This window comes from Rhynchophorus ferrugineus, unplaced genomic scaffold, assembly GCF_030347505.1.
Source record: "Rhynchophorus ferrugineus isolate W39M unplaced genomic scaffold, kcgeb_rfMv2 rfM2, whole genome shotgun sequence".
Taxonomy (NCBI): Eukaryota; Metazoa; Arthropoda; class Insecta; order Coleoptera; family Curculionidae; genus Rhynchophorus; species Rhynchophorus ferrugineus.
The window spans coordinates 81,267,490-81,280,406 of NW_027472581.1; the positions used below are offsets into that span (position 1 = coordinate 81,267,490).

Below are 12,917 nucleotides of genomic sequence, written 5' to 3' on the forward strand. Positions count from 1 at the left end.
AAATAATAAAAAAAATTAAATCGCACAAATCATATCGTTAGTGCAAGCATTTCGATAATGCGAACTAAATTTGATTTTGAGTTAATGTGATTAATGAGTGGTATGTACACGAAAATAATTTTCAATATAGATAAATACCAATTTATATAATTATATATTATAAAAAAAAGAAAAAAGGTTCTCCATGCTACACTGAGTCTCCCGCTAAATAAACACACCTCGTTATTTGGCACCCCGACGAAGATCATTTTCTGCATATTAAAAACCTTCCTCCCATATACGGAGTAATAATTTTAACAATGGCATCCATCATCGCGCAAAACAAGTGCGAGCCCTGCGTCGGGAAACAGACGGCGTATTATGTAATTTGCTGGAAGAATGAGAAGCAAATGGGATCGATCTATCAACGCGGACGGTTCCTGGAGAAATCTTGTGAGGCGATGAGACCTTTTCGTTTACTGCTCCGAGCTTTGTTTCCGAAAATTAGACAAATACGCGGAGTTGTCACGACGAAGCGAGGACGAGGGATACAAATCGTTCATATTTGCCATAGTTTGCGAACTTTCCTTCAACTCTACCAACGGTTTTACCATCTGTAGTGACCCAGACGATATAAATGTGATCAACGAGTACTACTGTTAATTAACAAAAGATATATTAATTTAATTCCTTATTGTTTAAAAAATATTAAATATTAATTATTATTATGTTATATTTATTCATTCATATTATTATATGCAATAATATTTTATAAAAAGGAAAAACTTTCACAAAAAATGCTGGAAAATCTCGGTTAATTTTTTTGTTTTTGATGTTATTTTAAATTTTATATATTATAAAGTCTGTTAATACGGATTAACTGCTATGTTCACTAATAAAAACGACTGTCTATTGTTTAGTAATTGACTTCCTTTTACTGTTTCATTCGACTGCATTCCGACTAGTGTTTCAGTCATGACTAGTTCGACTACTTTTTACTATCGAGTGCTCAATTCGACAACTTTCAGTCTAGGGATGCCGAAAAAATATGTTTTCCATTGATAGATTTGATATATTTTTCAAAGAAGTATCGATAGTTGTAAATGTGAGTACCGAATTTTCAGTAAAACATCGATATTAACAAACTAGGGCTTTCGAAGGAGATTATTGAACCCTCGGTCATTAAGTGAACTTTGTGTAGAAACGAAACGAATGAAAAGAAATATTCGATGTACGTATCGAATTCTTGGTTTCAGATTTTTTCCCTCTAGATATCAAGTGAATTTTGCGTGGATTGGTATCGACATCTTATGTTCGCCGATATATCGATTTTTCTCGATCGATATATTGCTATTTCTTGAAATATCGATAATTTTCATCCCTATTTTAGACCATTGGTTTCAGTCGTGACTTGTTACGAAAGTCCTGGTTTTGCCGTTTTAGCCGCGACCTTGAAAATAATGTGCACATTTTATGCTTATACGTAAATATATGATTTTGTGCTTTATTCTTAAAATGATTTCAAATAACAATGTACATTAATATAGCAACATTTAGGAACTGTTTTTTTGTTCTGGCCTAAAAACCAGGCGGTGGAATGCATGACGCATACCTGGTCGCGGAGACTTGCCCTGGAGTGACAAGTTGGACCGGGTTATGTGGGACTGCCTCTGGGCTTACCAATACACTAAACCGAAACCGCCTCATAGTTCACCCTTGTGGATCACTACTGCTACTGCATTAAATTTGGGGATATGGCACCCGCTGATCGGGCAGCCGTTATTGGGCACGAGGGCCCGGCGATTCTATTGATTCGCGAACCTGAGTTAACACACAACTGGGTACTGTTGTATGGGGGCAAAAGTTATGACTGTAGCGATGGATGAGGTCGTTTCAGCCTGGAAAAGGGGGGAGCTTGGCGGTGACGCGGTGCTAAGCTCCCAGCATGTCGACCAGCTCGCGAACAAGCGCGTTTTCAGAAGAACTTGAGCTGTTTGTGGAATGATTGAGATATGAAGTGCTTGATTTCTGGAGTGTCAGTTTCCCTATGAATTTGATTATTTCTGACAAATCATGGAGCGTTTAGTATTCTCCTGAGGAGCTTATTTTGGAAAACTTGAAGCCGTTTGACCTGGTTGGGTGTAACAAACTTGAAGTAGACATTAGATCCGTAGAGGAGTATGGACCGAATTAACATCTTGTAAAATAAGCATTAACATTTAGGAACTCTATTTTCCAATATTATTGGATGGGTTAATGGGGTAAAAAGAACAAAAAGCCGGCTTGGTGCCGGCTATTGTTATAGTCGTGGGTTCGAATCCAGCTGGGGCATGGTCGTAAATTTACGTTAAAAAAGAAAACAACCTTTTGATTATTAAATAATAAAATACCTTTAATTATATTTATGTTATCTTGGCAACTATTAGATCTTTTTTTTTATTTTTTCGATTTTCTAATTCTTTCGATGTGTGCCTTTTGAATGTTAAAACGTCGTACATTGAAGTTTCAAAATGTTGATTACCTACATGTATTATTTAAAAATATTCCTGATTAACAATAAATAAATATAAAAAGGGCGCGGTAGTTAAATACAATCAAATCAAATATGTAGAAAATTAAATTCATCTTACATCCTTCAAAATGAAACGGTTTTTTTGAACATAATTTAATCCAGTAATTATGTATTTCCTTTATATATTTATAATTACGGTTTCTCTAGCGAGTGACTAACTTGGAGATCATTCATGAAGACATACGGCCTTGCACAGCCTGGTTACTGGCGTGGCTAGGATCCCTTGTCAGATTTTACACTTTCGCCCTTTCTATAATCACAAATATACATTTACGACCATATTCAGATTCAAACCCGCGACTATCGCAACTGTAGGTGGACCATCCTGTCGCCTTATCCACTGCTTGGTTGGCCAAACCGACAAGAAATATCTTATTATAATCATTTGCTGTTTAAAAAAATATAAAATACTTTTTTGAAATTTATTCGACCAGTTTCATTATTATTTCGTTGCTATTTATGGAACTCAGAAAAAACTTTCGGAAAAAAATTAATGAAATTCTGGATGCTGGAAAATCCCGGTTAATTTTTTTGTTTTACACGTTATTTTAAATTTTATATTTCTGTTATTTTTGTTCTATCTACTAACATAGGTTTCGGAAGCGTACTAAAAATTTTAAATTAATACACGACTAGAAAATACTTTTTGTATTCTTCTGATCCCGATGAATATTACATTTAGCTATTTCATTTACATTGAAATAACAATATGTTATTGTTAAATAACAAAATGTTAGAAAATAATATTCAATGAGGTACCAGTTTGAATTTATTCTGGCGTTCGTTTCGCGTAAATTTGGTACAAGTGTTACAATTTTCTTTGTCCTTACTATATCTGTCTTGCACCAAAAATTATTTGCATTTCGTAATCTGTTACATAAGATCTGTAAATCAGCGACGAGTCGCTGTATTTTCTTGTTTCTTTTTTTATATAAATATAGTCATTTCCATGGAAAAACTGTAGTTCTTAGAATTTGCATGTTTATTTGTGCTTAAGAAATAGCAGATGGTCGGAGGAAGAGTATATAGAAAGATATAAAGAAAATAAATAAATAAATAAATAAATAAATAAATAATATATATATATATATATATATATATATATATATATATATATATGCAAAAAGTGAAATAAATATATGCTTAAGGACAAGTAGACGATATTTTGCTAAAGAATTACTTTATTATGGTTTGTTACTTGAAATGATATATTTAATGGTAAAAACGAAACCAAAAAGTTCCGTTGGAGAGCATTCGGCTTCCAATACGATAATACATAGTTCTCCTAAAGATTCACCCTTAAGACAGAAATGGATTTTAAAAGTTCGACAAAGACAATATAACACTGAGAGAAATTCATTGTATGATTATATATCCAGATGTGGAAATCCTTTGACATTAACATTTTCAAATAGAATTAGAGGTAAGTATAAAATGTTTTAAAAGGAGCTAAATTGTGAAAACTGAAATGAAAAATGTGTGTTTTTATATAGATTATATAGTAACAGAAAAATGATGTATAATTGATAAAAAAGTTAATGAGACAACATTGCGATGTTGTGCCGTCATACATTTTGATGGCGTGAGTTTCCTATTATTTTGAACTGACTACGGACTAATCTATTCAAAACAGTAGTGACGCACTTCATCAATTTGTGCCTGTCGAAAGTTTTACAGTCAGACAATATTTTCATTCTTACTTTATTCTATTTAAAAAGAGATAAAATGCTGTATGAGAAGTTCGAACACGTAACCGAAAGAGCCTGTAAAAGGTGTTCGTTTGTTAAACGTCTGCAAAATTATAACTACGGGTAATAAACCGACAAACATTGTTTTAACGCTTTGTTTTAATAAATTTTAAATCGCCGCGATTTTTATTGAAAATATTTTCCAGACATTGCTTTTAAAGGAATCCAACTTTTAAAAACATAACAAAGTCAAGGAAGAATGATTATAACAATTTGCATATTTAAATGAGACATGAATATATCAGAATGATACACTGGGTCACTCATGGCAAGATGATAATAAATATAGTGTAAAATAACAAAAGTTGATGGAAAAAGGTGAATGTTCAAATAACTATGGATTAGGTTTTGTTAGCCATAACATTTATTAATTATTCATTACTGACATATACTTCTTCATGCTGGGAACAGAAATAGTTTTACTCCTGGTTCAGAATTAGTGTTTTCCTCTAAGGGTGACTAACTACAGAGAAATGAACCGTAACTTGTTTTTTTGCAGTAGTTTGAAAATCAGCTTTTAGAGAACTTAGAGAAACCATCAGTTATTGTTATGTGCAATGCACCATATCATAGTATACTGGGGGAGAAAATCCCAATAAGTGCATCAACAAAGACTAGAATTAAGGAATAAAGTTAAAAAGAATAAGAATAAGTTTAAAGAACACAAAAAAGTTTCGAATATACTATGTTAAGGAATAAACTATTTCAAATTGTTACTCGGTAAATATAAATGAAAGATTTAATTGCATTTTATCTAATTTGCTTTTTTAGAAATAAGCCCGAGAAAAGATTCACGGTAGATCAGACTGCTGAACGTTATGGCTACAGAGTATTATGTCTTCCTCCCTATCGCTGCATATTTAAACAAATTGAGTTGATATGGGGCATTTCAAAGAATTATTAGAGGTACTATAATGTTAGTTAATTTTTGATTTACTATTTTATTTAGATTAGAATTTTGTTATATGTCAAAGTCAAAATGTACTAAAACTCGGACTTAATACGGCGATATTGCGTCGTTTTGACGTCATAATTTCGATGACGTGAGTTCACTGTTTTATTGAATGGGCTATAGTTTTTGTAGTGCGATCCAAAGTGAATACAAAAATCTCCTCAAGCATATATCTGGTACCAAAAGTAAAAATATGATACACTAGAAAAAAGCCAATATCGTATAAAATTGTCATCCTCAATGTTGTATAACTGATAAAAGACACTACAAAATCGAGAAACCGCCAACGATATTTCAACTTAAAAAAGCGGTTTCGATTCGCGTTCGTGCCTTTCATTCTGGCGCGTATTATGAAACATTCCTGCGAGTTATCGTCCGACGATTATAACTGGAGTGGAAACTGCGGCTCAGCCACGCGGAAAACATCGATAAAGCTGTATTCGCTCATCTGACGCGAGATATTTTTCGATGGTATGCGTGGATGATACCTACCATGGATATTGGACCATTTTAATATGTCTTCATATCTCGTGTACGTCGCCTGTCCGGCTTCGCTGCAAATGTCGACGATGAAGGGGCTGATGATGCCGGAATGTTTTAAGAGCACCACGTAGTCCATGGTGTGGTTTACCCTGAAATAAAAAAAATGTTTTTAATTTTAAGATAATACTAAAAAATATATACATTGTTTTTTTTTTAATTTATTTATTGAAGACCCATGAATCTCTTGAGTTATTTACCATTTTACAGAATAGTATTTTACAGAATGTAACAGTAAAATTCAAATGAGATATAAAACATGGGCTGAAAAGTTCCGTACCGCTTTTTCAGTTGGTACTAACCTTCTCAAGAAAGATGTTAAAGTTTCACGATATTCTACTCATAAGTTTGTGAGTTGTTGCGTAAAGAGTGACACTACTTTTGTTATTTTCAAAATTATGGGTCAAAAACATTTTCCTGTTTTAATTTTATACTGTTTCTTGATGAGAGAAAATAGCGTTCAAGCGAAGCAATGGCTTCAGAAGTGTTATAAAGGCTCCGCTCCATCAAAGGCAATAATAAAACGTTGGTTTGCTGACTCCAGACGTGGTAGTAGAGACACCGATGATGCAGAAAGCAGTAGATGTCCATATAAGGTGGTAGCACCAGAAGACAAAAAAATCTACAAAATCGTTTTGAATGATTGAAAAGTGAAATTGAGAGAGTTAGCTAACATCGTGCAGATATTAAAGGAACGAGAATGAGAAAGCTCTGTTCAACGTGGGTGCCGCGTTTGCTCACTTTTGATCAAAAACAAGAACGTGTTGATGATTTTGAGCAGTGTTTGGCTATGTTTAAACGTAACAAACCGAAATTTCTGGATCGATATGTGACAACGGATGAAACATGGTTCCATTACTTCACTCTGGAATCACAATGATCGTCATCTGAGTGGACAGCATTTGGCGACAGTCTAACATGTCACTTGAAAAGTTCCCGGCCATACATAGATGGCGCTACTAGAATTAAATTCATATGTTTTTAGTTAGCTCTAACCCTCAAAAGATGCGTGTATAAATTTGACAGCTGTCGGATCATTAGTTTGTGAATTATAGCATTTTGAGTGAAGCATCTTTTGGTATTGTGAAAAAAATGGATAAAAAGGAATTTCGTGTGTTGATAAAATATGGCTTTTTGAAGGGAAAAAATACAGTTGAAACAAAAACTTGGCTTGATGCCGAGTTTCCGGACACTGCCCCAAGAAAATCAACCATCAAGGATTGGTATGCTAAGTTTAGACGTGGTGAAATGAGCACTGAAGACGGTGAACGCAGTGGATGCCCGAAAGAGGTTGCTACCAACGAAAACATTAAAAAAATACACAAAATGATCTTGAATGACCGCAAATTGAAATTAAATGAAATCGCAGACACTCTAAAGATATTAACTGAACGTGTACATCATATTATTCACGAATATTTACTATGAGAAAGCTCTGTGCAAAGTGGGTGCCGCGCGAGCTCACTTTTGACCAAATACAACGACGAGCGGATGATTCGAAGCAGTGTTTGAAGGTGATCAAGCTGTAATAAACCCGAGTTTTTGCGTCGATATGTGACAATGGATGAAATATGGCTCCATGGGATTTGTCAATTGACCTGTTATTATTACTAATATGCCCGACGGAGTTTTCGGTTATGGCGCACTGATTCAAGCACAGTTTCTTTTTTTGTAGAAGTGAACACGCCCATCTCTAAAGAATGATTATGTATTACTGCAACTGAGTTCACTAAATGTATAATACCCACCTGTATGATATATAACGTGTGACACATAGTCGTCGAATAAATGGTAACTAACATCATTTGGGATTATTTGACTGGCTGAATTAATAAATATTAAAAACAATAAAGGGCTGATGCAATGGAAAATGTGTAGTATAAGCCAACAAAAGTATAGTGTGTAAACACTTTTATGGTGTCTGCCTTTATGAGAAGACAAGCGACTAACTAGAGACCATTCTAGAAGACATCAGGTTTTGCCTACCTTGGTTATTGGTGTGATTTAGATGATTGGTCCTTCTCGGGTTTTATACAGTTATTTAGAGACATTCACAATTACAATAAAAAATACATATGCCCTGTGGCATTGAAACCCGTGACCATCACAGCAGTAGGAGAACTGTCCTATCGCCTTCACCGCAGTGACTAGGAAGCCCACAAGTTCTTTTTTACAGAATCAAGATTTTAAAAAAATCTTCAGCTTGCTGTTGCTATATTTATATATTTATAGAGATCGATTAAGTAAATTAAAATCATGAACACTTACCTTCCAAGATCTTCTTCTGGTGTACGAACAGTGCTGGGGTTTTTCTGCCTTAGTTTAGACATGGCGTCGGACGAAATGAACGAATCTTTCGGAAAATGGAAGATGAAACACATTACTTGGTACTGACTCTGTCCACGTTCTTCTTCACCCAATATGAGTGACTTCAGAATCTGTACTTCCTGTAACAAAGAATACGTTTGTTTATTATATATTTTACATATTAGAAGCTCGTATTCTTCTTTAAAAATTCATGATTTATTTAAAAATGTGGTAAAATAAAAAAATGGTAAAATGGGCCTCATTGCTGGTCATTTATTTTCTCAATTGTGTGTTGAAAGCGTCCTTGTTAACCTTTTTTTATCGTTTTGAGCTTATTATAATGTTATAATAGTAAGTTGCAGTAATTCGATAAAGTAAATATTTTTATTATCATTCGTGGAAGATATTTTTTGCATATAAGACAAACAACGTATTTCCAAGTAATGTTCATTGAATGATTTCAATTATATATGATGAAGTTGGCACCAGAGAAAGAATTCATCACGATTTTAAAGTTTTAGGAACAATAATTGAATACCAACAAAACAGTGGAAAAGGGAGGGTTTTTCAGACTATAGATATAAAAAAATGTCCAGATACAAGGAATAAATCAAAAAGCAGTTTTTAAGAATGAAGGAGCTTCTGTTTCGCTAAGAGACTTCACTGTATTGGAAATTGACTACCAAAAATTAATAGGATATGATAAATCATGATGATATCTTGGCCATGCTTTCATATTTCGTATCTCAGCTTGGTGTAGTGTATTACGAACTGTTAACTAACGTAATAAGATGACACGTCTGATCAAATAATTTTAGAAAATATCATTACTAGCGCATCAACAAAGGCTGTAATCAAGGAACAGCTATTTCAAATTGCCACTCGGCAAACATAAATGAAATGTTTCATTGCCGAATAAACCCGAAAAAAGATATACAGTTGATCACATGGTTGAACAATATGCCTCTATATTCAAGCCAATCGAGTTAATATGGGGAGTAGCAAAGTGTATGGATATGTGGAAGGAATCATGTCGATCATAACACCTTCGGTTTGGATGAAATCGATGAGACATACATAGGAAGAAATTGATAAATGGAATCGTCAACATGTTTTAGACAGATTGGAAATTAATAGTTTAGTGATTGATTTTGATAGTGACTCGCAGAGTTACAGCGACTAAAGGAAACTTTCTGGATATGTGATAATGCTATACAATGCTGGAAATATCATTACTAAGATCTGCACGTCCTATTTTTTAGACATTGGCTCCCCTGTCATTTCGATCAAGATCAGATAAGGCTTCATTGGCCAACAATTCTTGTTCTTTGAAATTTTTTTGACTTGGGTTCATTTAAATGAAAGAAGCATGTGAAATTTTATATAATTCAATAACGACCTACAAAATACCCAGAAATATGGTTGCAGATGTTGACGAAGCCGATAACGAAGATCCGGTAACCTCGAGACGTTGAGCTCGGGTTTCAGTGAAGGGTAGTTTTGGACCAGGATTCAGTGACCGACTATCGTTCATTTCAGACGTGCCAATTAGGCGAACGTTTAATGACTGCCCAAGAGTCCTCTTCAGGTAACATTGCGCCGCTTATTTTCATGTATTGTATTTAACATCAATCAAAAACGGTTACATGATGTAACCATCACTGTTTTATTTCGTCTTACCTCCATTTAGCGAAATAATAAAAATAAACACAATAAAAAGCGAAACACAATTTCTTAAGTCATAGTCGCGTGTTGATGAAATAATGCTTTTTGAAGGGAAAAATACAGTTGAAACAAAAACCTGGCTTGATGCCGAGTTTCCGGATACTTCCCCAGGAAAATCAACCACCGAAGACGGTGAACGCAGTGGACGCCCAAAAAAGGTTGTTACCGACGAAAACATTTAAAAAATCCACAAAATGATTTTGAATGACCGTTAATTGAAATTGAATGAAATAGCAGACACTCGAAAGATATCAACTGAACGTGTACATCATATCGTTCACGAATATTTGGATATGAGAAAGCTCTGTGCAAAGTGGGTGCCGCGCGACCTCACTTTTGACCAAAAACAACAACGAGTTCATGATTCGGAGCAGTGTTTGAAGATGATCAAGTGTAACAATGGATGAAAAATAGCTCCATGATTTCACTCCGTCATCCGAGTGGACTGAACACGATAAACCCGCTCCGAAGCGTGGGAAAACGCAACAGTCGGCTGGCAAGTTTATGACGTTTGTATTTTGGGATGCGTATGGAATAATTCTTATTGGATACCTTGAAAAAGGAAGGACCATCGACAGCTACTATTATATAGCGTTATTGGACCGTTTGATGAACAAAATCACCCAAAAACGGCCGCATTTGAAGTAAAAGAAAATGCTGCTTCACCAAGACAATGCACCGTGTCACAAGTCAGTGAAAACGATGGCAAAAATCAATGAATTGGGCTTCGAATTGCTTCCCCATTCACCGTATTCTCCATATCTAGCTACCAGCGACTATTTCCTGTTCTTAGATCTCAAAAGAATGCTCGCTCGGAAGAAATTTTCGTCGAATGAAGAGGTGATCGCCGAAGCCGAGGCCTATTTTGAAGCAAAGGACCAATCGTACTACAAAAATGGTATCGAAAAGTTGGAGGGTCGCTATAATCAGTGTATCACCCTTGAAGGGAATTATGCTGAATAAAAAAAAACTAATTTTGCCAAAAAATGTCTTTGGGACTTTTAATTTTACCTGTTATAATACATAATAAAACTTATAATATGAATAGAACGTAATGCTTTAAGTGACATGATAATTTTTAGAGTTAATAACACTGAGTGGATATTAACTGGATGTGTTTAACACCTGTTCAAGTTGTTTCGGCTAACGTTTCAATTGGCTAACGTTCAACTACAAGAGTCCAGTACAGATATCATGGCACAGCCTATTACGGAAGCGGAATTCCTCCGATCGACTAGATTAAACGTAAACATTTTCCGGCGTCCGCAGAATGCCAATATTCCTATTGTTTGGATATTATTAATTGGAAACGGAACAGTAATTTTCGGAGCACACAGACTAATACAAAAGCTTGTTTTGGAATAAACAGTTAATTACAGATACCGTTTTATATAAGCAAGCTGCTGCAGCTGGACTTTGTTCGAATTTATACAAACTGATATTATCTTGGTCGTTTTCAATGACTTAAATTCAAGGTTAAAAATTAGTCTCGAATATAAGATTTAAAAATTTGTATTGTAGGAATATTCGTCTTGTCGGTCGGTCGGAATCTGTGGCTGTCGATGCGATTGTTTGTCCGAACACTTACTACTATTTTTGTTGAAGGAATTCGCACGGGAACTGAAAACACTGGTTGAAGAAATACTCGTTTATTTCGATTTAAATTCATACATGTGGTCGATGTGGTTGACAGGATATTAGGTTAGGTAAAGGAAGTACGGCAACGCTCTGGAAGGAGGTAGAGAAAAGAAAAAAGAGAGACACGTCGTCGTGGTGGTCTTTTATAGCTGGGAACTCTATGGTACCAATCCACCAGCGTTGCCAACCTCTGAACTTGATGTAAGTGAATACGTGGTGGCCTAAAGGGTCGTAGCGGTCGCTACATCACTCCCCTTCTAGTGGAACTGTCGCGGAACGTACCTCTATATGTTACAGGTTCCGGAGTGCACCCGCAGTTACGCAATGAATCGCCTAGGGACTGCTTATAAGATGGGGATCCCAACCTGAGCGAGGAGTTTTACGGGATCAGCTGCTTGCGAAGTTGTAGCAAGACGTCGTTCGTCTTGGGGCGTTCCGATTTGTTTGAGGGTGGGTCAAGGGTGTTCATGTGTTGATGTTATGCATGAGATGGGCTTCTGTGGATTTTGTCCATCAGCTAGCCTCGTGGGATAACGTCGGCCATGCGATGTTGATGGGTTCTATTCCTCGTGTTCTCCTTCCATGCACGTGTCGAGCACCTGTCGAGTGGCTTATGTTGAGCTGGTTTACCTGTTAGGCACTTTGATCACGTCGTGGTCACCAATTGTAGGATAATAGACATGATATTAGGTTAGGTAAAGGAAGTACCATAGCGCTGTGGAAGTGGTACTGCTACAAGGGGGTAGAGAAAAGAAAAAAGAGCGACACGTCGTCGTGGTGGTCTTTTATAGCTGGTAACTCTATGGTACCAATCCACCAGCGTTGTCAACCTCTGAACTTGATGTAGGTGAATACATTGTCGCTTAAAGGGTCGTAGAGGTCACTACAGTATGATATATTTGATGCTGCGATGTATTCTGATTTTCTTTTTTTGATGAACTTTCTTCTATCTTTCTGTCAATATAACGATACCGCGTTGGAAGAAAGATATTGGTTTGCCATTGATTATATATGCCGCATCGATTTGAACAGAACTTTTTATTCGAGTTGCGGCAGTGCATCTTTCACAACTCTTGCAATATGTGGCCGAGCGTTTTTCTTTTTGCAACAATAGGTCATTCATATTCTTCAACTAGCCTCGGTATAAATCTGTAGTAAAAGTTTCGTTCGGTTTTATCAGTTCGTTATATAGTTCACTTTGCAGATCTTTAATTTTGTGCCTAGCAAACAGTGGAACTGCGATGTTGAAACGGCAAAATTACAATTACATCTGGAAACAACTGAGCTATCTGAAAGTTCTTTGAGAGTTTGAAGTTAAGACTATTAAAGACATCACGAGGTTAGAACATTAACATGATGAACATGAACAATTGGGATATGTCCGAGTAGCATTACTATACGTTTCTAGAAATGTATTTTCCAAATTACTTTACAAGGAAATACTGTACCAAAAACA

The 12,917-nt window shown here is 35.5% G+C and overlaps 1 protein-coding gene across 1 annotated transcript in view; it reads right to left on the reverse strand.

The window, feature by feature from the left end:
• Nucleotides 1–12,917, reverse strand: part of oaf (BRICHOS-like domain-containing protein out at first) — a 388,097-nt gene that overhangs the window by 10,049 nt on the left and 365,131 nt on the right. The window contains exons 3-4 of the mRNA XM_076396522.1: nt 8,060–8,238; nt 5,744–5,883 (exon numbers count right to left, since the gene is read on the reverse strand). Coding sequence (XP_076252637.1) covers nt 5,744–5,883; nt 8,060–8,238 — 319 coding nt within the window. The remainder of the gene's footprint in view (nt 1–5,743; nt 5,884–8,059; nt 8,239–12,917) is intronic.